At 47.0% G+C, this 27,163-nt stretch overlaps 1 protein-coding gene and 1 non-coding gene across 2 annotated transcripts; one reads left to right on the top strand and one right to left on the bottom strand.

Annotated features, from left to right (window-relative positions):
* The first annotated feature begins 9,920 nt into the window (after positions 1 to 9,920).
* On the top strand, positions 9,921 to 26,522 carry LOC144096153 (uncharacterized). The gene is made up of 7 exons (XM_077629382.1): positions 9,921 to 10,058; positions 11,641 to 12,184; positions 19,248 to 19,393; positions 21,566 to 21,620; positions 21,750 to 21,789; positions 22,309 to 22,449; positions 26,420 to 26,522. Exons 1-7 carry the CDS (start codon positions 9,921 to 9,923, stop codon positions 26,520 to 26,522), a joined length of 1,167 nt encoding a protein of 388 aa, XP_077485508.1.
* On the bottom strand, positions 16,366 to 16,437 carry TRNAS-GCU (transfer RNA serine (anticodon GCU)). The gene has a single exon. It is a non-coding gene; the product is annotated as a tRNA-Ser (tRNA).
* Positions 26,523 to 27,163: the final 641 nt, after the last annotated feature.

Below are 27,163 nucleotides of genomic sequence, written 5' to 3'. Positions count from 1 at the left end.
CAAGTTTGTTGTGTTGCAACCATGTGGATAAATAAATCATTTAAATACAGATTGGTCGATTGCTCAATGTCATGCAGTGTTCTACATGAAAAGAACAAACTAGTGTCGTCTGCAAACATGATAATTGTGGGTGTTCTTTGTAGCCCCGTTATGTCATTCACATACAAACGGAAAAGTAACGGGCCTAATATCGAACCTTGCGGGACACCTAGTTTAATGTCAAGTTGTTTTGAAGAAGTACAGTCTATTTCAACATACTGATGCCGAAACGATAAGTAGCTCTTGATAAGGTTCAATGTGATGCCTCGAATTCCATAGCAATCTAATTTCATAGCGAAGATTTCGTGATCAACGTAATCAAAAGCTTTGCGCAGGTCAAAAAATATTCCTAAGGTGAAGAGCTGATATTCAAAATTTCTGATTAATTGCTGCTTCACGGCAAGAAGAGCGTCCTGAGTTGTGTTATTATTCTGAAAACCATACTGCGAGGGTGATATATGATACCTGGTTAGATATTTTGACAGCCGGTTATTGATTGACAATTCGTAAATCTTTGAAATCACCGGTAGCACTGAGATTGGTCGGTAATTCGTAATATCGTCAGTTCCGCCTCTTTTGTGTATTAGAATAACTTTGGCCTGTTTTAGTTTATCCCGGAAGACTCCAGTAGAAAACGTGAGACTAATGAGATAGGCTAGGACAGGACTGATTATTAATGAAACTCGCTTTACAGATTCAACTTTAATTTCATCATGCCCACTTGCGACATTATTTTTAAGTGTATTATAAGACTATTGATTTCTCTTTCAGTAACGGCTTCCAAAACGAATGAATTCAATCGACGAGAAGGCCAGTAGTTCCCACTTTCTTGAACATACGGCTGAGGTACGGCTGCATTAATGCAATACTCGTTAATTTCATCTGCTAACGTCTTGCCTACTCTGGAGTCATTGATTACTATTTGGTCAGCCTTAACCGGTGATGGGTTTCTGCCAGTAAGGTAATTTACCTGCCTCCAGATCTTTGCCGGATTCGTTCTTATCCTGGCAAACATTGTTTCATGATATGCAAGTTTGGCTTTCTTGATATCAGCGTTCAATTTATTGCGATATTTTTTAAAACCTTTGAACAAGTCGCCGTCTTTGAATTTTATGAATTTGTGGAACATACTATTTTTCTTCTTGATGCGTTTTATTAAGGCGGAGTCAATCCAGAGGTTTTTAATTTTCTGGTTGCGTTTTTTATACTCTCTCAGCGGAAATGCATCATTGTAGCAACTACGAAAGACCCGAAGAAAACCCTCGTACGCAGAATTTGCATCCTCCTGTAGGTACACATTTAAACAATGAAAATAGCTTTAGGAGGAGTCATCCACCGCCCTATACTCAAGCCTGCTGCATTTATAGTTCGTGGTTAGCGTGTGTTGTGTGGCAAATAATATGGGCAGATGGTCACTGATGTCGCATGATAATGCCCCTGCTTTATAATCTGACGCATTCAGGTTTTAAACACGTATATCTATAGAAGTAGAACTTTGCGACGTAATTCGGGTTGGCATGGTAATAGCATTTTCAAAACACCTGGTTTCAAAACTGTGATATTTGTTGCAGGTCGTTTCGTGCTCTCAACTTAACATTCAAAAGTTTCATAGTCTCTTCGCCGTTTTTGTTTGGCAGTCCTGAAGGGAGAGGACTAAACGTGATCATTTATTTCTGCGTCTGAGAAAAGGGGGTTTTTCTTTGTCACACTTGTACCTGAGGCAGGTGTTGTCAAGATTTATGATTTTTCGCGATAAACGCGACCCTTTCCTGCAGACTTTTGTTCAAGTGAGGCTTTCTTCGCTTTGCCAAACTATGTTATTTCCACTGTATGTTATTTCCACTGTAGATAAACGCGACCCTTTCCTGTGGACTTTTATTCAAGTGAGGCTTTCATCGCTTTGCCAAACTATGTTATTTCCACTGTATGTTATTTCCACTGTAGATAAACGCGACCCTTTCCTGCGGACTTTTATTCAAGTGAGGCTTTCTTCGCTTTGCCAAACTATGTTATTTCCACTGTATGTTATTTCCACTGTAGATAAACGCGACCCTTTCCTGTGGACTTTTATTCAAGTGAGGCTTTCTTCGCTTTGCCAAACTACGTTATTTCCACTGTATGTTATTTCCACTGTAGATAAACGCGACCCTTTCCTGCGGACTTTTATTCAAGTGAGGCTTTCTTCGCTTTGCCAAACTATGTTATTTCCACTGTATGTTATTTCCACTGTAGATAAACGCGACCCTTTCCTGCGGACTTTTATTCAAGTGAGGCTTTCTTCGCTTTGCCAAACAATGTTATTTCCACTGTATGTTATTTCCACTGTAGATAAACGCGACCCTTTCCTGTGGACGTTGCCGGTTAAAACATGGATGGAGGAGAAGGGATTGTTTTTACCATGGGGTGCTGACTGCTTGTTACGTCACAAACCAGAGTCAATAGAACACGTCTGTATTGATTGCTGGGATGCGCTTCTCTTATGGGGCGTGCTCCAGCGTACACCAAAGAAAGACTTACCCTTGACGCCGTGTGGGATACGATTCCTGGACGTTCAGCCTGATCTTTATAAATACGATGTAATTTTCCTTATTGGCCTGCACAGCATTTGGCGAAGCAGGATGGCTGTAGGACACTGCAATGTAGATGGGCGGTCTGTCCGAGATTACTTCAAAGAAAACATGTTTAAGCTGCGTGAAGTGTACAAGGAGCTATGTTTTGGAGATGACGTTATCGAGTTGATGGGAGAGTTGCGGTCGTTAAAACAGTTATGATTTTCTCACGAGAGTGAAACGCATGTATGCTCTTGATGTTTGAGAATGTAGCGCAGAACATGTTTGGTACCTGTTGTAAGCTGTCGAAACAGGCAATAAAGACAAAAAAAGCTGTCGTGGCGGAGTGGTAGCGTCTCCCCGCCTCAAATGCCAAAGGCCCTGGTTCGATTCCCAGCTTCAACACAGGGCTTTTTTATTCATCTTTGTGACGTCACTGCTCCTCGCGCATGCGCAGCATGGGTCTCCAGGATGCACTCAAAAATGGTCCCCCTCAGCCAGTGTAGCTTACGCTACAAAAGTGTTGTGAAAGGGATCCGCAATAATGTCGACAATGGGGGATTTTAACGTACACTGACATCGTACAGCACACGTAAAAAATTGGTTTCTGGGGAAAAGAAATGGAGCATTATCTGTCTCACATCTCAGCTGGCACCTGAATCTCGCCGTAAGGGAAGGGATAAAGGAGGGAGAGAAAGAAGAAAGGAAGGAAGAGGTGCTGTTGTGGAGGGCTCCGGAATACTTTCGAACGCCTGGGGATCTTTAACCTGCACTTACATCCCGGCGCCCGTCTTCTTCAGGAGTATGTGTGCTTGGAGGAGGCTCCGCAAACCCCGCTGCGCCCTTTCGTGGGCAAACCCAGTTTCGAACACTCAGCCTGCAAAGATGGTTCATGTTTCGCTGCAAAGTGAACAGTTCGACTGAAAGCTCGTACGCTCTAGCCAGTGTCAAGTTCAACACTGCTGTAAGCGATACTTCGTCAGAAGCGAAAACTTCAGAGTATCTCTATAGTGCTGGGCAAGTCCGGTTTTCTCGTCTCTCAGACTTTGTGCGAAAAAAGCAACAAATGGACATTTATCGCACAAAGCGGATTTAGGGTTGCTTGACTGCGGAAATTATCTCTGATCCGTCAGGGAAACTGTGGTCAAGACCCTTTTCCCAAGCATCTCACCCTAAAAGAGCCGAGAAGCAGGCCAGGGGAAGTCTTGTACCCATTAAAAAACCGGTGGGTACCCGGCGGCACTGGAGATTGAACCCAGCGCCTCCCGAATGCGAGGCGGATGCTCTGCCACAAGGCCATGAAGCCGAAGCGTGGCCTTGTAGCACCGCCTCGCATTCGGGAGGCGCTGTGTTTGATCCCTCAGTGCCACCGGGAACCCATCGGTTTTCTAATGGGTACAAGGTTTCCCCCGGCCTGGTGCTCGGCTATTCTGTGGTAAGATGCTTGGGAAAAGGGTCTTCACCACAGTTGCGCTGACGGATCAGAGATAAGTTCCGCAGTCAAGCAACTCTAATTCCGCCTCGTGTGGTAGAAGCCCATTTGTGGCCTTTTTTTTCTCTCACAAAGTCGGAAAGCTGAAAAGAACCGGACTTACCCAGGACGGCAATGATACTCAAGTTGACGCTTCTGACGAATGAGCGCTTAGTGTTGAACTTGACGCTGGTTAGAGCCTACGAGCTTTCAGTCGAACTCTTCACTTTGCAGCTAAAGACGAACCACCTTTGCAGGCTGAGTGTTCGAAACTGGGTTTGCCCCCGAAAGGGCGGAGGGGGTTTGCGGAGCCTCCTCCAAGCACACACCCCTGAAGAAGCCAAGCGTCGGGCCAGGTGTGGATTGTATCCACTTTTACCGCTGGGTGTCCGGTGGTGGGTTTCGAACCAGCCACCTCCCGCAGTCGAAGCGGACGCCCAGAAAAGCCCCACCGGCGGTACTTTTCAGACTCGTTTTGTAGCTATAATTAGCAACTGTAATGGAACAGAGCGGCGTCAGTCTGGAGGCCGAAGATGTCAGGGGCGAAGTGTTGCTTCAGAGCTCCAGTGCAGAATGGAGGAAATCCCAGAACCTCCACTAGTTTTAAAGTGGATTTTATTCCGAGGGTTGGTTGGTAGAACGGCGGTACCGGTACCAACCAGACGTCACTCGGGCTACGAGCTCGTCTTCGTCTGCCTCGTTTCTGGGCCCCATGCACTGACGCCGGTCTATTCCATTACACACGAATAAGTTATTTTGAGCTATCTCGATTTAAGTAGTTGGACTCTTATTAAGAATGTCCTGTTCTAGTGTCTCAATTTAGAGCGAGAGAGACCAGTTCAAGTGTGTACTGATGTAGACGGCGAGATATTATTGACAACCTATCTTAAATGAATGTTCCAGATGTATTAGGGTGGCGGAGTGATAGTTTTTGCGGACACATTCAAGAATTTTCATTTTTTAGCGCTCAGCTGAAAATTTCAACCACACAAGGTAATCGGGCATAGCGTTGTCTAAGCCTTGACTTAAAGTTTAGCTTGGTTTGGTTTGGTTTATGGGGGTTCACCGTCCCAAAGCGACTGAAGCTATGAGAGACGCCTTAGTGGAGGGCTCCGGAAATTTCGACCACCTGGGGTTCTTTAACGTGCACTGACATCGCACAGCACACGGCCTCTAGGATTTCGCCTCCATCGAAATTCTACCGCCGCGGCCGGGATGGAACCCGCGTATTTCTGGGCCAGCAGCCGAGCGGCATAACCACTCTGCCACCACGGCGGCTTAAAGTTTAGCTAGACGTGTGTTTCGACAAATATTAACTACCACATTTTAAGTCTCGCATAAATGTTACTGCGTCATGTTGCACTACTGAGCCTAATGGCAAATGGAACTATAGTAACGCAACCTATGCAATCCAGACATTTCGTACTGACATCCTTGAATCTAAACTAGGCTAAGTAAATCAGGGTACTTTTATCTGAAAACGCGGGACCTAATTACACATCTGCAGCGTCTTTGCACGTTACTCAGTGTGTGCTTATCATCCTTTATCTCTATCTTAACACCAACTTCTCATAGTGAACGTGCAGCGCCTCTGAATGTAGCTTCCCCTTCGCATGACGTTCTCATCACTAAGTGTTCACCACGTACACTTACCAACAGCCACAAATTTCAGTTTTACGATACCTTCGTAAACGTGAGGAACAATAGAGAAAACAAGCTGTGATTCTTATGTTGTCTCTTCAGGTTAAATGCCGAACTACCAACACTGCTGACATCGAGTTCAGCCGACTGCTCCATGAAACGGACGCCAGCGTGTTCGACTCCCCAGAGAGCGCACTGAAGATCTTCCAAAGCGGCGACGAGCTGTTCCACGGCAACAACGATGACGTCCCTCCGCTTACGGCCCCTTGTAACGGCGACGGCGAACGCACTCGGTGCTGGGCACTCAACTACCAGCGAATGTTGAACCGGATGTTGAACGAACGTGGTGTCGAATTGTTCGAGATGCACGAGAGCGCGCTTTTGTGCCAAACTATGAGGTGCACCGACGTTCCCCAAGGTACTGAAGATGTCATGATTCCCACTGTTCTCCTGTGGTTACTTCGCCAGCATCAGTGCATTCGAAGCGTCATCGTGAACGCGTCTATTATGGCACCTCACCCCCTCAAGAACTTTTGGAGCCTCCTGCTACTAAACAAAGCAGTTAAGAGTGTCGAGCTTCGGAATGCCGGGGAAAACAGATTCTCCATTCTCGGCGTGTTCCATTAACACGCGGAACGACTAACCGTGCTAGTCCTGGTGGGTTTCAACCTGTCTGCGGCGGACGGAACTCACCTTGCAGCTCTCGTGGCCCGCAGAAGAAGTTAGCTCTCGTGGACCTTTACATAGACGCAGCCTCGATGGAGGAGATTGTCGCTAGCATTGAAGATCACGATGGACTCAACGAGTTAGAATTGACGGCTCTTCGGAGGCCGGCTGACGGCAAAAAATATTGCCCACTTGCTCGAAGCTCGCACCAAGAAACTGCGCTTAGGTGTGGAATGTGACTGGGAACCGTTCCTGGATGCTCTTGTAACAAACATCGATCTGGTTGAACTTGCGATTGTTTCCCTCTCCACACTGGCTTTCTCCCTGCATCGCCTTGTGCGTGCTGTGAGCATTAGCGAGACTCTGGAGAGCCTCGAGCTTCATTTAGACACTTCCTGGGCGATAGACGACGACTGGATCTGGGAAGAACTTGCAGCCATTGTGGGGCAAGCACGCGCTCTACGGGTGCTTCAAATCACCGTGTCCAATATGAGGAATGTCGCTCTGGAACTCTTGAGGAATGAGATTGCCAGAAACCAGTGTCGTCGAGACCTTCGCTTTCATAGGTGCCAGATCTCTTGCCACGGTGCTATGGAACTGTTGGGGGGCCTAAGGTGTAACTCGACGCTGCAGTTATTGGACCTCGCGGAACTAAGTGGAAGGGAAGGCGAGTATCGAGAGCTGCTACAGTTTATGGTCGACAACAGATTGTGTGACAGGGTCTCAGTCTGCTATATGGGCTGTCAGGCTTGGTTGCTAGGAAAAGCCATCACAAACAATGGCGTTCGATTCCGAAATTTTAAATTCTGTTTTCCCTTTTAAGCACGGACAAGTGGCCTATATCTTTTCGCCCGCCATTGTCCTGTGACTTTGACAGCAAGTAAAATTACGAAGATTTTCCTTGTGGTGCGATTTTCACTTTGGCGAACCACAAAACTTACCAGGCGTTTCAAGGAAGCCCACCACTAATTTGAAAAATAGGGTTTTGAGATAGAGAGATGCTTTATGCGGCGTAGTAATACCCCTCTTGGCGGACCTCAGAAAACAATAAAATCATGTTAACTTATAAAGTGATGAACTAAATTCTTAATTACCGATAACTATTACCGACAAGCGCCTGATTTCAACGTGATTTGTAGGCGACCGTTAGTAATAGCCATATCACGTTTTTACAATTTCGCAAACGCGATTATCCTTGCCGCTGTGGCTCAACTAATTTGTGCCATTTGTCGCGCCATTCCAAAACAGCGCGCCAGCGGAGAGTGCAGAGTGACATCCGTCAAATCAGGTTACTCCGCGCCCAACCCGCTACGTGACAAGAGAGCTTTAGCGTACCGGAGACTTATGCCGGTTTACGTACGGCAGCTGCGCATGCGCAGTGGCAACAGCGCAGCCAGGTAGGACCTCTGTGCGTGCGCAACAGGCGTACGTAAAACCGGTGTACCTCTCCGCTTGGACGTCTCCGGTATGCCAAACATCTCTAAAATTGGTCTTGCCCGCAGTGAAGCAGCGAAGTGGCAAGGACCGGGAACACCGCAACGCGGACAGGGCAGAGATAGTTCAAAAAGCAATTCCAGACGTTGTTCAAAACATTCAACTCAAACAACCCACAACGATTACACAGCACATCAGTGATGACGCCTCTACACAATTCCTTATAGGGCTAAAGGGTCGTCATGTCATTCCGCCGCCATTACGTAGTGCCTCTGAAGAAAAGAAATTGCGCTCAAAAGAAACATGGTCGAGCAGGGATTCGAACCGCTGCCCCATGAAAGCAGGAAGGGACAGCGTGTGCCATGGCGATAGCCCTCTTCCTCTACGAAACTACCGTTCGACTTGATTAAAGGAAGGCCTTGCAACCCTTACAAAAATTTGTGACAAGTTTCTGACAAAATGTCAATGATTTCAGCCGTCACACTCATTAGGTATTTCTGACGACTTCTGAGCTGAGTTTCTTATGTATTGGTGATTAATATTGGCCACCGAGCTTCTGATATAGACGTGATGTATTTTTTTCTTGTTGAGATTCTCATTAATTTTTTTTCCACACATGCTGAATTCGTCATGCATTTCTGAGGGGTTTATGATGCATTTTAGACTAGTGTTCGCAAAAAAATAAATGCGAATTTAATTTTTTTAACGGCTCATTAACATTAAACTGCAACCGCTTGGGTGAAGCTCTCGTAACTGTAATTTCAGCATCCACTAAACTATTAAGTTTTACTTCCGCTGAAACGTGTTACAGTACAGGACCATAATCTGCCAATCGTTGCTACAAACAGCTTCTATCGGCCCTCGGAAAGAAGCAAGAAACAAGGTCGAGAAAAAAGCATTACAATCTCTGGATGTACTTACTGTAAATGACACATCGATACACTCGCGTGATCTGTATAGTTCTTTACAGCGCGGGCTGATGCTTATACATTCCCAATAAGACGTCCCATAGCAAGTCTTAGTGAGGCACTGTTGATAAGTAGTTTTCGAAGATAATTTTGGTGTCATATACGCAATCTCTCGCAGGAGAAAATGAAGAGATTAAACTGCAAAGTTCCATTGCTGTACACCACTGCAGCACGAGAAATTGAAGCGACACATGAAAAAGACGCTGCTCTGACGTCTTCATGCAAAAACGCTTCAAGAATTTGTTCTCAGTTCGGTTCCAAAAAGTTAATGTGAAAATTCATCAGTAATTTGTAATTATGGTGTAAAAATCTAATGCAAAAACTCATTAAGCATTTATGATGTAGGGCTGATACAAAAAACATATGTTGCCTTCGTGAATAATTTCTGATAACTCACCACGATTACATCATTAATGGTATCAGAAATTCAATATCCATTTTTGTAAGGGTGTGGGTTTCTGTTGTAAATATGAAGTAAAATAAAAATAAAAATGAAAACGAGAAATATAGTAAAGAACTGTGTGTCTGCAAATTGATACGCAAACAGGACCCCAGGTTGCTGAAGGGACCCATATTAACGCTATCGCGTCATACCATTATGGCAGAGCTTAAGTGACCACCGAATTTTCCTCTGTAGCCTAAAGCCACAATTCTAGCTCGGAAAGGGGGAATGAATGGCTACACTTAATCAGGAGACGGAGTAAAGTGTTCAAGGTTATCGTGGCCTTAAGAGTACACGTCTTGCTTGGCCAACCTGCAATCAGACGTCCAGAAGCTATCTTTACTTGCCGAATGCGGATTATCTTTCGGGCTGATTTCTGGTTGTAGTTTCAATTTTATTTTGTGTGGCATTTTTATTAATTACTGGGAAAGATACTATGCGCTTTAAAAATCTCGGCCATAAGATGAGCACTGAGTGCCAGTGATGTTCTCTAGTACTTCTCCAACAGCTGTAATTTCCTGGTACTTCTGTATAGTGCGTCACACCATCAGGAGAGCTTTCTGATTGGCAGAAATGTTCTATATAAGTCTGCCAGGGAAGGATGCGCCCACTCTGCTTCAAACTTGCCGCGCACGGGTCCGGAGGGGCGCGTAGTCATGACGACAACTGTGTTGACATCCGGCTGTCACTGCTGCCTCCCCGAGTGCTCCATGGCGCCGCCCGTGTACCGCTGTCCCATCTGCCAGGCTGCCAGCAAGAGCTTCCGTTCGCTGTTGCACCACGTGCAGTGGTGGCGCGGCTTCTGTCACGACTCGCCGCCCGCCCCGGAGCATCGCGGCGAAAGCAACGTAAGCGGAAGATTCGCTGCGCTTCCCGCTTGCACGAGCCAATAGCCCTGGGGGTGCCTTGCATTGACGCGCCGGCCAGAAGGCACGTGCCTCGTGAGCTGTAACTCGTAGTTCAAAGGGAATAATGGCATCCGTCATTTTGCACTGGTATCACGTAGTAATGAACACCGCACTGAGCAAGCATGAAGAGATTGGCAGTGCGTACTTCATTCATGTGTTTATAATCGCGCCTTTCGTCACGTCGAATTCTACGGGTTAGCCGAAGACAAGCAGGCATGCCGAGCTGTGCACAGCACGCCTCGTTGCAGTGGTAGAGAAAGCACGTGTCGCGACTCTGCTAGATTAACAACGGGCAGCTTTTAAAGTCCCACCAAAAGCTTGGATGACCCACTTCTTGTAGTGTGGTCGATATCTGCAAGTACCACAGGGTGAATTTAAAAGACCCTTTCACCCCGCGCCCACCTCCTCCCTCCTCCACCCTCTTTTGTTTTTCTTAATTGTAGCTCCTTTGCAACTTATGGTTCTCTGGGCTTTGCGCTACAATGTCGCAGGTTTCTGTGGTTATTTCGCAGTTAGTCTGGTACCATAGAGCGGTGAAGCATCTGATATTTTTGCAGCTTGCACCGAATACAACAAACTACCATGCAGACTTTTTTCAACCGTTCAGAGCTCTAACAGATGTAATTCACCAAATATAGTTTTCTGTTCTCTCTGCGGAGGTGAAGAGCTGTACAAACGGAACCAATATTTTCAATTTTTACGAACTTCTGACGTTTTCGAAGAAACACTGAAAACAGAAATCAAAATCCTGCTTCCAACGGCCATTAGACTATAGCTTCCTGGCTATAATCAAAGCGCATCATTCGAATCGGTTTTGTGGGTGCCTTATGAAAGCTTATCATTGCAATTCGCGCATTTGAGTGGGGGATCAAATTACGGCTCACCTGCCTTTCATGGCAAGCCGAAGTCAAGTTTGCCAGTATGCAGGCTGGACCTTGGAGATCATTGCGCACGGAAATTCGGTGAGGAAAAGCAAAATCCGTGCTGAAGCAAGGACAACACTTACCTGTATAATTTGTAGTGGCTTCTGTATTTGATTCTGGGCAGGTACGCAACCTGCTCATCGAAGTTTTGTGATGCACACCTGACAGCTGCCACCATGCACTACGCCTCATGACTTAGACCTTCCACGAATACGCGAAACTCAGCCGCCGTGTAAACCAGAGACCTATGCTCATCTAGACCCAACATTTCGCTTTCCAGTTCTTCTGTCGCTGAGCACCATGTTAACAACGCGTTTCCTAACAGGTTAGGTTGAAGGATTTCAGTGAGAATACAGGAAACGTTTCAGTTTAAAATTGTTGGGTGATAATGGAGTTGTTACAGTACAGCAGTTATAATCCGGTACAGCCTTTCACCACGAGGCCTGTCGTGGGTCGTACGTTGTAAAAAAAAAGTCCGCCACATGAGGACTGGTAAAAGCGCACGCCGCTGAAGCATCAAGCACCTCTTCACTCTCTTGTTGCCTAAATGTCTTTTGTTGTCAATGTTCTATTTCTATTTTTTATGCTTTACATTTCAGGCCGTTCCAAATTACGATCTTGTGAGGAAACGAGACGCTTACTTGCGTGAACAGGGCAAGCTACGTGCTAAGATTGACGACTTCTTTCAACGCACTGAAGCTAGAATGAAGTTGGACCGTGAAGCGCTGTCATATCAGATGTACGCCGCCGACACTTCGCCGCCGCACATCTACCCGCGAGAAAGACCACCAGCGGCCACCGTCTACCAAGAATTCTGTTCGCTCACGGTTCCCAAAGAGGGGCAACACCCTGTTCATACCGTTACTGACTCTAGCAATGTTGGATGTCGGGACAAAGTAGAAGCTGCTGTTCAAGCCGCTGAAATCCTCAGTCATCAAAGCAATGAGCTGTTTATCTTCCCCAAGGACGCATACTGTCCAGGCAAGGACATGACAGGCTCTTATGGCTCGAGCCACGGCGACGAAGCCATCGAACGAGCGACGCAGACAAAACTACGCCCGAGGCGCCTTGCGGGAAAGCCTCGCGTGAATTTCGCGCTCAACGCCCGGGACACAGCGCCCTCGAAGACAGCGGACCTCGCCGGTGAGAACCGTGTGCACTTTTCAGCACCCGTCGCATTCGTGCTTCCCCTTTTGTTATGAGGCCCGCATATATTGCACTGCGGTATCAGCGAATACTGGGGAGGAATCGGAGCACATGACTGAGGAATTAAGCATGCAAAGCAGAACGGTGGGACTATACTTCGTCTCAGGAGTAGCTTGCAGCAGCAGTGTAGGCACTACGGCCATTTGAACCAATCAGGATGTTGCGCGCTCTATAATTCTGTTCCTCTGCGGCCGTATTCACCGACAGGTGCCTCTACCTCTGGGGAAAAAAAGACAGACGCTTACGATAGTCGGTAATGCGAGGTTTGAGCTCAACTCTTCACACGGTGGCGTGTTACGCTGCTAGGAGCCCTCCGGCACCTTTCCGGGGCAGCCACATTCCGGGGGCCTTTAGCTCTGCTGCTTACGCCTACCACTACGACGCGCAACGCAGGAAAGGGCGCCTAAGAGCTGCCCTCTAAAAAAAGTACCAGTAGTCAGCTGCTTTATCTTCACAGCAAGTGGCGCTCGGTGTCTCTGTCAATTTTAACGAGAGCGTTAAGTATAGCCCGTGTCGTAGAAAAGTTGTCGTCGGCGTCTGTTGTCGACACCGCCGTCGACGTCATTGACCATGAGCGAAGAATCCGCACAGAAGCAGCCTAGGTGAGCCACCTTGGTCACGTGGCCTTCGGATTTCATTACAACCTGCACTGCGGATTGTGAGCAAAGTGCCCGTCGTGGCAGGTGTCATTTAAATTAATGACTGTTCGCGAGAGGTCGCCCTGGACTAGTAACAGCGGTCGCACAAGTGCAACCGCTGGCAGCATTTGCCATCGCAGGGCAGTGGCGCATCGATTGATAACTCTGCACCACTGCGCCGGAAGTGGTACGAGGACTCCCAGAGAATGTAAAGTAGAGGATGACCAATTGTGGGCGCTATAGACGTAGCCCCACATTTGTTGCAGATGGCTTGAGACGCGATGGACGGCGGCCAGCGAACAGTCCTCTCTGCCCGAGTACCTTAAAGGTGTTCAACACCTCCTCTTCTTTTCAAGCGCCACTCCATGTGTTCGCTCTCATAATCATCATCAGCATCAGCAGCAGCAGCCTGACTACGCCCACGGCAGGGCCTCTTCCATGTCTCGCCAGTAAACCCTGTCCTTTGCAGCTGCGGCCACCGTATTCCCACAAACTTCTTAATCTAATCCGCCAACCTTTCTGCCATTCCCTACTGCTCTTGCCTTCTCTTGGAATCCACTCCGTTACCCTTACCGTTGCCCTCCGTTACAAGACCAGCGGTTATCTTGCATAAGCAGTGCATGCCCTGCCCAAGCCCATTTCTTCCTCTTGATTTCGACTAGGATTCATTAAACCCTGTTTTATCCTTCACCCACTCTTCCCTCTTCCGGTCTCTTAATGTTACACCTTTCATTTTTTTCCATAGCTCGCTGCGTTGTCCTTAACTTGAGCTGAATCCTTTTCGTTAGCCCTTACGTTTCTGTCCCATAGGTGAGCCTGGTAAGATACAGCTGTTGTATAATTTTCTCCTGAGGGATATTGGTAAACTGCTACTCATGATCTGAGAGAACCTGCCAAATGCGCTCCACCCCAATCTTATTCTTCTAGTTATTCCTTCTCTCGTTCTGGATCAATGGTCCCCACCTGTCCTAAGTATTCCTTTACCACGTCCAGCACCTCGCTACCAATTGTGAGCCGCTGTTCCCTTGCGAGACTCTTGAACATTACTTTGGTTTCCTGCATGTTAATTTTTAGACCTACCGTTCTGCTCTGCCTGTCTAACTCACTATCATGCTTTGCAGTTCATCTCCTGAGTGGTTTAGCAAGGCAATGTCATCTGCGAATTGCAGATTACTTAGGTTTTGTCCATTAACTCTTACTCCCAAATTTTCCCAATCCAGGCTTCGGAATATCTCCAGTAAACCGGCGGTGAATAGCATTGGCGAGATAGTGTCTTCCTGCCTTACAACATTTCTTTTTTTGAATTTTATTGTTGACTTTACAAAGGTTCATGGTAGCTGGGCAATCGTTATAAATATCTTAGTATTTTCATATAAGACTCTTCTGCACATTGATTCCGTAATGCCTGCGTGACTACTAAAGTTTCCACCGAGTCAAATGCTTTCTCGTAATCAATGAAGGTTATATGTAGGGATTTATTATATCCTGCGCATTTCTCTAACAGCTTATTGACTGTGTGAATATGGTCACTGTCAAGTAAACTTTACGAAAGCCTTCCTGATCATTTGGTCGATTTGATCATTTGGTCGATAGAGTCAGGTTGCCCTGACTGTATTGGCGATTACTTTAGTAAATACCCTTTACGCAACGGACACTAAGCTGTTCTGTCAGCAATTTTTCAAGTCCTTGACGTCTCCTTTCTTATTAATTCAGGTAATGTTAGTTAGCGTTCTTCAAAATTTTTGGCACGCTCGAGGTGATAAGTCGTTTCATATACAGTGTGGTTAGTTCTCGCACAATCTCCCCACCTTCCTTCAACACATCTGCTGTTAGCTGACCCTCCCCAGCTGCTTTCCCCCTTTGGTAGGCGCTACAACCCATTAATTCTATCGCGTCATATCGTTAAGGCGGAGATTAGGTACCCCTTAATTCTTTTCCCGATGCAATGCAATTTGAAGATTTTCAAGGCTACCTCCTTCGCTTACTTCAGGAAGCCAGGAAGCCATGCTCTTTCGACAGACGGCGCGGACGGACGGACGAGCGACTCGGCGAACGCCATGTTTGCGAATGGCTGAGCACCACTCCGCAGCAGGGTGTAGGACCTGAATCGAACCGAAACCCGAAACCGGAACCGAACCCGTATTTTTTCCCGAAACTGGAACTGAACTTAACCTGTATTTTTTTCTCCATCTGGGAACTGAACGATTCAAAGGAACCGTTCCGAACCGGTTCGGGACTCGGTTCAGCGCCACCGTTCTCGCAACACGAAATACTTTTTTTAAAAGAAGAAATGAGATGCGCTAACGCTTAGGTTAAGACACTGAAGGCTGTCTGCGCTAGGTAGAGAGAAAATTGCCCCCAATGCGCCGCAACAAAATTGTGGGAAGTCTGGTGTCTAAGAAAGTAACCTAATTGGCGCTTCTGTAATGTCCTTTCGGCAATTCTAATACATTTTACGCCAGATTGATGTGAAATCTTTTGTACATTGCATTCACATGTTTGCACATATATTCTATCAAATTTTTAGCACTGCTCTATCTCATAAAGCTCTGAGTGAGAATATAGCTTCTCTTTATTTGCATCATGCACCATAAATGTGGGAAACACAGGTGCAACGACTCAACCACGTCGTGCAACACTTATTTTCGGAGGCATTCGTTGCCTTATGCAGCAGATACAAAATAAGGCGCGCCACGATGGCTCAGTGGCTGGGGCGCTCGGGTGCTGACCAGAAGGTCGCGGCTTCGACCCCGGCCGTGGCGGTCCCATTTCGGTTGTGGCGAAGTGTAAAAACGCGCGAGGGCTGTGCGTAGACAAAGCGAACTGAAGAAACCCAGGTGGTCTAAGTCCTCCAGTGCAGCGTCCCTCATAACCCCCGTGTCGCTTCGACACGTTGAACCCCAGATAGTACTAATGCTGTTATAAAGTAAAGACTGAGTACATTTCTGGATTTGTTTTCTGAATCCGGACATTCTTTGTTGCAAGCGACGGAAATATGCAAGGAAAGACGGGCTTTCAGCAGCGATAGAGATACTTAAGAGAAACAAATTAAATGGCGATTACACAAAGGTATAATGCGGAGGATACAAGCGCCAGCTGGCACATGCGATAATGATTAATTAGAGAAAGGTGCCTTTGCAATAAAATTTAGCTGCGAAGACATTATTTCAAGTTATGCCGACGTGCAGAAATGATTCTGCCTATAAAAAAATAGTTTCTAATCGCTTGCGGGCGGCTTCGGCACAATATTGTCGAACTGCTGAATATGGAATTCTCTGTCGGCCGGCTTATATCTGCCTTTCGCTTTCGGGTTCTTGGTGTCTAATGGTTTATGGGGGTTTGACGTCCCAAAGCGACTCAAGCTATTAGAGACGCCGTAGTGAAGGGCTCCGGAAATTTCAACCACCTGGGGTTCTTTGACGTGCACTGACATCGTACAGCACACGGGCCTCTAGAATCTCGCCTCCATCGAAATTCGACCGCCGCGGCCGGGATCGAACCCGGGTCTTTCGGGTCAGCAGCCGAGCGCCATAACCACTCAGCCACCGCGGCGGCTTCTTGGTGTCTGAGGCAAGCGGCTTATGCTTATTGGCACTCTTTTCTAGAACGCCTAAGCAACGGCACGCGTGGAGCATTTACAGCCCGCCTCGGCTGCATTGAATCAAGTGTTTTGAGCACCAGTTCTCGGCGAACAATGGAAAAATCGTCTGGAAACCGCGGTGAACTTGAAGCAGAACATGAGGAAAAAAAAGGCGCACATTAAGCGGAATTCAGTTCAGTTCAGTTAATTAACCTAAAGCTTCCCGTAGGGGGCATTACATAAAAGGTGATCTTTTTTTCATCTCGTGACAAGTAATCTTTGAACAACATGGTCATTTAAAAGCTGTAAAAACGAAGAAGGGCACGTGGTAGCAGCGATGTCTGGGGAAGGCCGTTCCAGTCTGGCGGTTCGGAAGAAAAATGAAGCAGTGAATGTAGTCGTTCGAGCTCGTGAGCTCGTGGGAATAATTACGTAGTTACTGTGAGTTGCTAGGTATGTGCGAATAGTACTTTTCCAAACCAAATCGAATATGAACAGCGTAGCTAAAAACTGAATCGAATACAAATAGATTACTGATAGGCCCGAATTCAGTACGAATCAAATATTAGTACTAATATTCGTTAATACCTGTGCTAATACTCGTACAGAACGAACAATTGTGCGAAACAGTGAAGCGCCAGTGGTGGCACTGCTGTCTGGTACTATAAGTTTAAAACTTATCAAGTTAAAATTATAGCTGCTAAAGACGCAACAATAATCTATATGATTCATCTAAGACCCTTTTCGCGAACGTTTCACTCCAGAAAAGCCGAGCACCAAGCCTGAGGAAACCTTGTGCCCATTAGAAAACCGGCGGGTACCCGGCGCTACTAGAGCCGCACCTTAGGAAACGAGACTGGGTGCATCTACGTATGAACCATGGCCTCGGATATCGAGTATCAAGGCAGGATTTTGCTGAATTTTCCCAAATGTTTCCGCCTGCTCCAGCTTTAGAGAATATATACAAGCATTGTGAAAGCCGCCACGTAAATGGACCGCGTCGTGGCGCTGAAACCTTCATTCCGGATGAAGAGTGACTTATATTGTGACTCTTCATCTCGTTCATACTTTTCGCGGAAGGATGGTGCGTGGCGTCGTCTTGAGCCGTTTCTGGAACAGTCGTCAAAGAAAAATACCGCGGGCCTTATTCGAACCTCCTGCCGATTATTTGAAAACTGTTCTATAAGTTCGGACTTATACTCGATTCACTTCGAATAATTCTCAAAATAAATTATTCGGTTCGTTTTAGTAATCGAATAGAAAGATATTCGATTCACTATTAGAAATTTTCGAATATTCTCACACCTCTACTAAAGATAACTTTTGGAGATGTGCCGATGGGGCGATTGGCAATTCGGTTGTGGAGCGGTGAAAAAGTGCCTGTCTGTAGCTGCCGATAGAGGACAGGTTCCTCTCTCAATGGGTACCCTGCACACGCCAGGCGCCTCCACCGTCAACTTGCGGTCAGAGCCACTACCCAACCAGTTCTGCGTAAGTGATGCTGTGAAAAGGCAACTGATTTCTCTTTAGAGTGACGCTGCTCTCCAATAAAAGGCAAAACGTAGCGGGGGCGGTAGAGAAGACCAAGTCGGCGGAGACAGGGTGCTCGCAGCTGGCGCAGTTGTAAATCGGTGGAGGAGGCCTTCGTCACGCAGGAGACGTACTTAGGGGGTATGATTATGGTGGTGGTGGTGATGATGATGATATTAAATCACGGCCACGTCCAAACTGCAAATAGCAAGAGTCAGGATGACCACAATAGCCTCATTGCATGTTTTTAGCGGTATTTGAAGAATTGTATTGGGAATAAATAGGTACAAGAGTAAATTTGGAACACCTCGGCAGCATCCAGTTCGGTTAAAAATTTCACTGCTAATTAACGAAGGGAAGAACCACCGAGCATGATTGAAGATCTAAGGAGGCAAAGTATACCAGTAGGATGGAAGTTAATGTTTAAAAGCTAGGGAAAAGCCCGAAAGCTTACTTAGACAGTACTAGAAGTAGACTTCTTAGGGTGCAGCGGTGCTCCTGGACTCCGCGTCGTAGTCGGCGTCGGTGTAGTCGTCGGCGTGACGCATTGCCCGAATAGCAGAACTAAACGCCACCTGGAAGGTGTCTGCCACAGGAAGATCCCAGAGGGTGGTTACCAGCGTAACACACCAGCTGACAGGTCATGGGTCACTCTTTCAACAGACAGATAGCAGCAGAGCGAAACGTCACCTGCCACGGCGAAAGCTGAGGAATGGACAGTTGGAGGGTGGCTGCACGGGAGGTGGGTGGCAAGACTAAAATACGCGACGAGCTGAGCTAAAACTTCGTAATATTGGCTATCGTAATCATCTGTCAATTTCTTTCCTGCAGTGGACTCAGCTAAGCAAACGCTGACGGTGATGAATGAATCTGTCTAGATATAAAATGATCCATTCTGGCAAAAACTATCTGCACTTGCACGAGCCTTGCCCGATTAAAATTTGAAAAATATTAGGAAAATGGTGCCTTGCGTAAAAGACGACCTTTTCTAATTGACCGAGTAAGGCACACTTCGTGGCCAAACGTTTGCACACAATTTTGGACTGAGTTCACAGACGGGGTTGTCGACTACAGACTTCCGATCAGTGTCGGGATTGCTTACAATAGCTTAAAACGAAGTGACTTTATTGCAACGAAGTTATCGAGTTCAGCCCTTCGCTATCCTTCGCGAGTGAAATTCAGTCATTTATTCTTAATCGTCTTCGATTTAAGTGCAAATATGAAGTTATGTAGCATTGGTTCCCTTCTGCAGAAAATGTCCTCGAAACAGTCATCCAGTTCCTTTCAACTGAGGACCTTCTGATTTGTCGCCGAGTGTGCCGGGCATGGAAGCGCATCGTCGAGAGGCCTCAGCATTGGCTTCACATTGACCTCAACCATACCAGTGTTTCTGCGGAGGTAAGCACTGCCTCTTCCGGCCATTGCATTAATACTTCATAGCATATCGTCCCCTATACCAAAGCAAGAACTCTGCTCCAGGTTTTTGTTCGCTCAGTATAACGAAATCATTTCATTAAAATCACTTCTGTCTTAAAATTAGGCTGCTGTTCACAGAACTGCACGCCACTTATGGGAAATTATTCGAAATGTACAGAAGGCGGAGATCGCTTATTATGTGAGGTTACTTGCCGGAACTGACGAAAGACCGGAAGCTCGCGCGGAAAAGCGCAGATGGCCAATTGCTTCCCGTCATTTCTCAATCATGTGAGACTAAACAACGTGGCAAAGATCACGCCGCGGTGCTACGCCGGCTTCTTCAGTACATACTGCTTTGCCACAGGTTAAACACTGGGATAGAGGGGGGGGATAGCATTCTGACAGCGGGAGGGTGAGCATGATTTTCCCCCAGTAGAACTCGAGAAGTAAAGCACGCTGAACAACAGAAGCAAGAACACATTAATGAGACAAGAAATGAGGGCAAAGAGGGCTGTGGTGCAAAAAATGGTCCGGGATAAAAATGCGCAAGGGACGACTTCCCAGTTTTTGTATGGACCGCACCCAAAGCCAGGCGTGGTGCCAGTAATCAGCGGGCAGAGGCCCTGCACTACCCTGCACAATTGGCAGACACTATTGTAATCTTTCCCTCTGCATCGAAACGAAAAAGCCTTCGCTTTTCTTATCACGATCTATCCTAGTGAATGTCTCTGCTAAAATAACCTATACGTATTGCTGGAGCGCATCAGCCCCATCGCTACGGTACAGCAGCAAGTTGCGCTTGTTGGGGATGGCTCATGACTGGACGAACGTCACTGCGCTATAGGATAACCACGTATGCTCTGCTCTTTTCTGGCTTATCTTCGTCTTATAGCGCAGTAACGTTATTGCAGCCATGAGCCATCAGCAAAATTTTTCTAAGGGCTCTCATCGAAAACCGCTAACAAATAAGCTTACCACCCGACTCAACGACTGCAGTCGTTATAAGGAGGGTTTCTTGTCCTTGTGTTCACCGGAGTGGATTCTTCAGACGAAGTCTAGTGCTTTTGCCTATATACAGGGTGTTTCACCTAAGACTTTGCACTATTTTTAAAAAAAGTTTTTTTTTTAGTAAGAAGAGCGCTAGCTTCGGTATGACATTGTCAGCGGTGCAGTACATTAGAATAGAGCTAAGACGTGCTAAGAGGTTGGTTAACTAATGTTGAATAGTTAACCTTTTAAGTATTACCGTTAGGCTCCTTAATTACTGAGAGGCGTGTATGCCACCATAAGCAATATCCGTATTACTTTTTGGAATTTCGAAAACGCGGTTACCCGCGGCGCTCTGGGCCAACAATTTCGGGCTACATCGAGCCGAAATACATGCGCTTTCGAGAAGCTTGCGGGCGAAGCTACCTCTCCAGTGCATGTAACTCGCCGAAGTTGCCAAATTTTTAAGCCTATTTTTAAAGCCTATTTTTAAGATTTGCCTAACGTCTCAGGTCAAACACCCTCTATAAACCCCTCAAAGGGAGGCGCGCGAACAACATAACAGGAAGGATGGGAGATAAAGTTGTCGTTCATGTTTAATTTGGTTTTGTGGGGTTTAACTTCCCAAAGGGACACCGGCTATGAGGAACGCCGTAGTGGAGAGCTTCGGATAACGTCGGCCACCTGGGCTCTTTTAACGTTCATTGAGATCGCGCAGTGCACGCGCCTCTAGCATTTCGCCTCCATCGAAATGCAGTCGCGGTGGCTGGGATCGAATGCGCGTCTTTCGGGTCAGCAGCCGAGCACCATATTTACTGAGCCACCGCAGCGGCCCTTCAAGTTTATTTTTAACAGCTGCCACTAGAGTTTCTCAAGCAAGCCCATCAAGTGTTACAATCTTCATATCAAGAAAGTCATTAATAGCTTGACCAGACGAATATGAAGAAGTCAGGTCAAATTCCACTTGAACTGTTAAGAAACAGATCTTTATAACTCTCATTGTATACACCGCTGCTCTCCCCTCCTCCCCCTTCTACCTCCCCGTCTTTTTCCTGTCTTATCGAAATACAGCGTAATCTGAAAGTTCATGGACGTCCAGGGGATTCTTTTCTGATTAAAAATGCAGCGCAAGACATTGGGACCGCTGACGCGTTCTCTCCGTTGCAGCTTTTCAGCGAAATGGCAGCCTTGTGCTCGGCCACTGAAAGCCTGTCCCTGCAAGGTAAGGCCTATTTCGCTGGCGGAAAGGGACAGGCAGAATGAATCCAATTCACAACCATTCCGTAGCCGCAGCCGAGGCCAGTGGGATTGGAACACACACTCGCTCACCTCTAGTCGCTTTCTTTTTCAGCTCTCGAAGCGACGGCTGACGCCAACAAGCGTGTGCCTGGGTATGTCACGTGCGTATCGGACATTTAAGACTTGCGTCCTGCAAGAAATTATGTTGTGACAGCCGAAATGAATTAAATTACAATTATTAAATTGCTAATACTATTCACTATTATATTAAATGAATATAAATTAATAATAATTTGTGTTCTGACATCTATTTTAAATCGTTCAACATGCACATGCATGCGTAAGGTCCGCATGTTGCGAAAATTCCCTGGTCAGAGCGCGCATGTATGGAAGGAGCATGGGACCGTGCGACGCCGAAGTAATAGCTGCAACTCGACGGCTTCTCACTGATGGCAAGGAGAGGTCCTGCGAATTAACGCAGCCGTTTCATCAAGACATGCATACATTCCTGCTCCTGACAGAGGTAGCTTGGTCTGGGAACTTGCAACAAAGGGTTGCACCCACGCACACTTATCCATACCACGCAGAACTGTCGAATTCGTTCAAAACAGCATGATGTTCAGTCTTGGTCCCCTGAGCAAATGGCATGTGGTTCACTGCTTTCTCTGCAGGGCTCATCTGGAACACGGTTTAGAGAAACTGCTGATGGCTTGCTCGAAAACGTTGAAAGTGCTTACAGTGGTCGGCTGTGACAATCTGCTGACGGACAGGCAAGTTCTTGGCGCAGTAAACTGGTATGCCTTCATCGTGCAGTGAGTGACGCGACATCCCTCAATCGCGTCAAAGAATCTGCTGTAGGAATTGTGTGAGGTTAATGCCTCACTGCCTATTCTACTTGGCGGGGGGGGGGGGGGGGGGGGGGATTTGCATCAAGTTGAGTTGGTTAACAACACTTGTGATGTCTTGCGCATGGAGAAGTTTGAGAAGTGCACGTCAGGAGTAACATGCAGTTGCTGCGACTTAAAATACAACGGGTAGATACATCAATAAGTGGTTGACAAAATGCAGTAAACCTGCTGGCAGCTGCAACGCAAAAAAAAACACTTGTGACAAACAATTCTAGCGGAGAGGAAATATTCTTTCGAACGACCACCTGCAGCAAGTTTCAGTCCTTGAGCCAAAACACTGTACATTCGCCGCTTCCGCTATAGTGGAGGGCTTAGACCTTTCGCTAGAACATTCTGCTCGAATATTCAGCGCATAGACACTATGCACTAAAAGCATCATTATTTTCCTCTGTTCGCAGACTGGAAACGCCATAGTAAGGTTTTTAACTACTAAAGTTTTGCGCAAAAGCAGATCACGCCATAGACCAGACGGGAAACCGCCATACCATCTTTCAGTTATACATCGACAGCTGTTAATGAGATGATCCCCCAGACTCACGCCGTTGCAGTAGACGTCCGCACCGCAGGTGAATTTTGTACGAAGGGCGCCTACTTTGGGCCATTGCTATCCCCGCTTCACGTGGCCACTCTCACTAGGTTAGCAAATGTCACGCTTCGCTCTTTATTTCTCACGGCGTCAGCTCGATACCGCGAGAGAAAACTCCGACGTTCCCCCGCCAGCCAGAGGGACCGTCACTCACGTGTGCCTGAGCCATGTAAGTCACGTGGCCCAAGGGGCCCCACGTAGCCGTGTCGGTTCTTGAGTGGGTGAAATGAAGGCGGCAGAAGGTGGGCTGCGGTAACTGCTGCCGCTTCTTGCCTGGAGGAAAGGTGGACAGTGTGGGGAGTCTCAGCGTTAAAGAAACATGGACCAAATAGCCAACGCACACGTCGAATACGCGCCGCTTGTGATTCCTCTGCAGAGCGCGGCCCTTAGGCGCCCGTTCCTGGCTTGCGCGTCGTGGTAGTGGTCGGTGAAACCGATAGAGCTATGGAAAAGCAGAGAGCACGGTGAAGAATGAAAGCAGGGCGATAACGAAGGGAGGGGCGAGAATTCGGGTTCACGGGTGGAAAATAAAACCTCTCATGGCTCAATTTTTTGCTGGCTGTTTTATCCCATGGTACTCAATTTAAAATTTATTTCCGGACAAATATTAAGAGCTGGTGCCAGCAATTATACAAAAAAGAGAACGAGATACAGACCCACGCATGAGCCGTACGTGGCAGAAAAAGGCAGACAAGCATTCGCTTTAGTCACGAGTCGCAGCGAGGACTGCATGTCTTTTATTTATTTGCCTTGAAACATTAGCCCTGATTATAACTCTGGTCCAAAGCAAAAAGTTCTCAAACTGACTTGACTCTAATGTGTGTATTAGTTTTGAGAAAATGAAATATTTATTCGTGAGAATATACTGAAATCTTTTCACTTTCGCTATATCTCTATGCGATTAAAGTGGAACCAAAACTACTTTTGCGAGCTGCGAGAGAAATTTGGCTCTGCTGGATCGGCAGCTTGCGCAAAGGTATAAGAACCAACGAACGATAGTTGTCCTTCTTCCAGACGACGATGTCGGAGCAGCGTTAACGACAGAAGTTGTATTGAGGAATACAAAACTAAATAAGAAAAATAGTGCCTCAACCCGTGCCACTTGCGAGCAGCAGCCCACTGTAATAACAAAGGAATATGTCCCTGAGGGCAAACGGTATTTCGCACACCCAGCGGTGGAAATGAGGAAAGCTGTATATACTCGGGGTGTGCGAATATTCGAAATTTTGGAATGGCGAATAATATCCATCTATTTGATTCGCTGGACGAATAAAATAGAGCATGTTCAAAATTTTTTAATCGAATGCGTCCTCAAGTTTTCGAATAGATTTTGAGTAATTGACACAAAGTTCGAATAGGCCTCGCCGTAGTTTTTCTGTAATTTGTGGGGTTTAATGTCCCGAAGCGACACACGGTCTATGAAGGATCCCGTATAGTGTAAGGCTCCGGATTAATTTAGACCAGCTGGGGCGATTTAACCTGCGCTGACATCACAGAGGACACGGGCGCCTTTTGCGTTCTGCCTCCATTGGAAAATGGCCGCCTCGGCCAGGTTTGAACCCAGGTCCTCAGGCTCAATGGTCGAGCGCCATAACCACTGAGCCACACAGCGGTGTGTCCGTATATGTTTTTTTTTTTACCATTGTTTAAAAAACAGGGCTAACTCCTGCGCCGCATAGCATGCTGGCGCGATTAGTCTGTGCAGGAGGGAGGGTTCAGCGCCGAGATGCGGTCCATTCGTAAATCATCATTCATAATGCCTTCAAGATTGGGCGCCGCGAATGGGCTCGGCCAGTTTCAGCAAGGCCTCCCTTCAAACCTTCATAACCGATGTCGAAGGCCATGGCTCAAACACTCCTCCCACTTATCAACTGTGACTTGGCGCTATTTTGGTCGCCGTAGTCATCAATGGGAAACGTTGTTGCTTATTTAAGCAGCTATAGCTTCAATTGTACGACTTATAGCGCCACCGCTATAGCGCTTTACTGTTTCGAGTGGATATGCGTTCGTACCATCAGCGTCAAATGAAACGCGAACAAAACAACTGAAACGCGAGCACAAGCAATCAAAATTATTAGCGGCTGGAAAGGAGATATAGACGTGGTCTATTGACACTTCCAAAGAGTGATCTTTACGCTTTCGATGCGAAAATCAGCAGCTCTAGTATTCAACCTCCCTAGTGCAGATTTGCCGTTTTGTGTTTCAATTCTTTTGTTCGCGTCTCATTTGACGCTGATAATATATTTATTCGGTCATTAAGCAGCGAATAATCACACAAATATTCCATTAATATTCAATATTCTTGCACTATTCAGTTTGTATTTGATTCGGTCTCGATAAAGTACTATTCGCACATCGCTAATGTTTACTATAGCGACCCACAGCAGAGAGAGCGGGGCTGGGGTGCTCCCCTGGTCTACCCTGCAAAGTAGCGGGTATGGGATGGTATTTGAGGAATGGAACGTTGGTCGTCAGGCTTGGGTTATGGTAGTTTGGGTTGGATTGGGGACAACTTGGGATTTCAAAATTGATCCGAATAGAGTCGAGCTCCTTTCAGACCCCCGCAGAAGGCGGACACTCGTTCTTCGCCTAATAGTGGCCCTCGGCCTTCAAGCGTACCTCCATACCACGGAATGCTCGCCGGGGCCTTCGACGCTCCGAGAAACGGTACCCTACAAAGGCAGGTTTATGGGGTACCCAAGCCCAAGCCAGGTTCCTGCACCCAGACCTTCCTCCACTGCTAGAGACCCGTACTCACACGGGGGACCCCTTTAGCGGTTCTCAGACCCAGCATGAACTGTGGTACTGCCCAAAATGCCCAGGATGGCACCGCTCTCTGCTAGGAGTCACTTTTAGGTCCTCATTTCTCTCCCACACCTAATAATAAGGACGCCCTTTTGGAATCGCTTCACTAAAAGGATGACCTTTTGCTACCTAGGATATATAAGGTCCACGTGAGATTTTCTCCGGGCTTCCTAGCCGTAACTCGGTGTTTACATCTCTGACGTTCCCAAGTTTCGGGGCTTACTGACCCTTGGGGCTCACTACTAGACCGGTCATTTTCGACAGTTGAAGCCAAAGCTGAGTTTCTCAGAACCCAGACTTGGCTCGCCCAGTCGCAAGGTACCGCGAGCTCTTCGAAATCGGAAATTATCGCACCGCTGCTTGGTTGTACGCCCTTCGTACTGAGGGGGTGATCCTTCGGCATGAGAAAATTTGGGGTTTTTTTCAATTTTTGCTGTCTTTTGATATGCTAGATTAGCACGAGCCCGGTGTGCACCCCTCCAGACTTGCCAACAACCCCTGGCTGCATCCCGCTCACAAGGCCACAGAGAGTGCGCCGCCAAATCTCCTGTGGATTCGTAACCCCAACAGGATGAGCCGCGGCTGAGACTGGCCCAACCACTGACGTTAATTGCTGGCGGAAGGGAAGCCGAAACCGCCTGAACTCAGTCTCCATGAAGCGTTGAATCTGTTAAAAAGCTTTAATGATCATTTTTTTCCAATCGGTTATGCAGAACGTTCAGTGACAGCGAAAGTAAAGGCCGCAAGTTTTATATTGCCACGGATCTTTGCACTGTTGTTCACGCTCAAAGCCGCCGGCACTCGGATTTATCATTTGCTTCTGACGCAAGATACGACCAGACTTATCTCGAATGTTTGTAGTCGTTCATATTTTTGTGGGTGCAGGCCAGCCCAATAAAGAATTTCTTATGGAAGCCGTTTTAGCCGATTTCTTGACTGCCAGACGGCCGTCTCCACTACGTGACAATGTCGGTCCTCTTTTAACTTATCCACGAATAGGTTATTAGAAAAAATTCAGGGGGCACTTTGTTCACTTAAAGGGCGGTGAGGCAGAAGCCTTTACACAGCGCGGTGTTGCTGTTTGTGTCACTGATGTGTGGTCAAGATGGTAATTACGTACACAATAGTTTGTGAATCTTAAATGCAGGAGACACTTGGGGGCGTTTGGGATGCATCCGTCTGATTTGACGCCTTTCCGCAAACACTCTCCAGCGTCCTAGACAAGGA

This window comes from Amblyomma americanum, chromosome 1 (genome assembly GCF_052857255.1).
Source record: "Amblyomma americanum isolate KBUSLIRL-KWMA chromosome 1, ASM5285725v1, whole genome shotgun sequence".
Classification (NCBI taxonomy): domain Eukaryota; kingdom Metazoa; phylum Arthropoda; class Arachnida; order Ixodida; family Ixodidae; genus Amblyomma; species Amblyomma americanum.
Note: the sequence above shows the minus strand (reverse complement) of the source record. Positions and strands in the feature narration are given on the sequence as shown.

Excerpts from the sequence above, each read along its gene's own strand:
- LOC144096153 (XM_077629382.1), top strand. The coding sequence starts at position 9,921 with ATGGCGCCGCCCGTGTACCGCTGTCCCATCTGCCAGGCTGCCAGCAAG. Across the intron at positions 10,059-11,640 it reads AGCATCGCGGCGAAAGCAAC|GCCGTTCCAAATTACGATCT; the intron begins GTAAGCGGAAGA and ends TTTACATTTCAG. Across the intron at positions 21,790-22,308 it reads GCCAACAAGCGTGTGCCTGG|GGCTCATCTGGAACACGGTT; the intron begins GTATGTCACGTG and ends CTTTCTCTGCAG.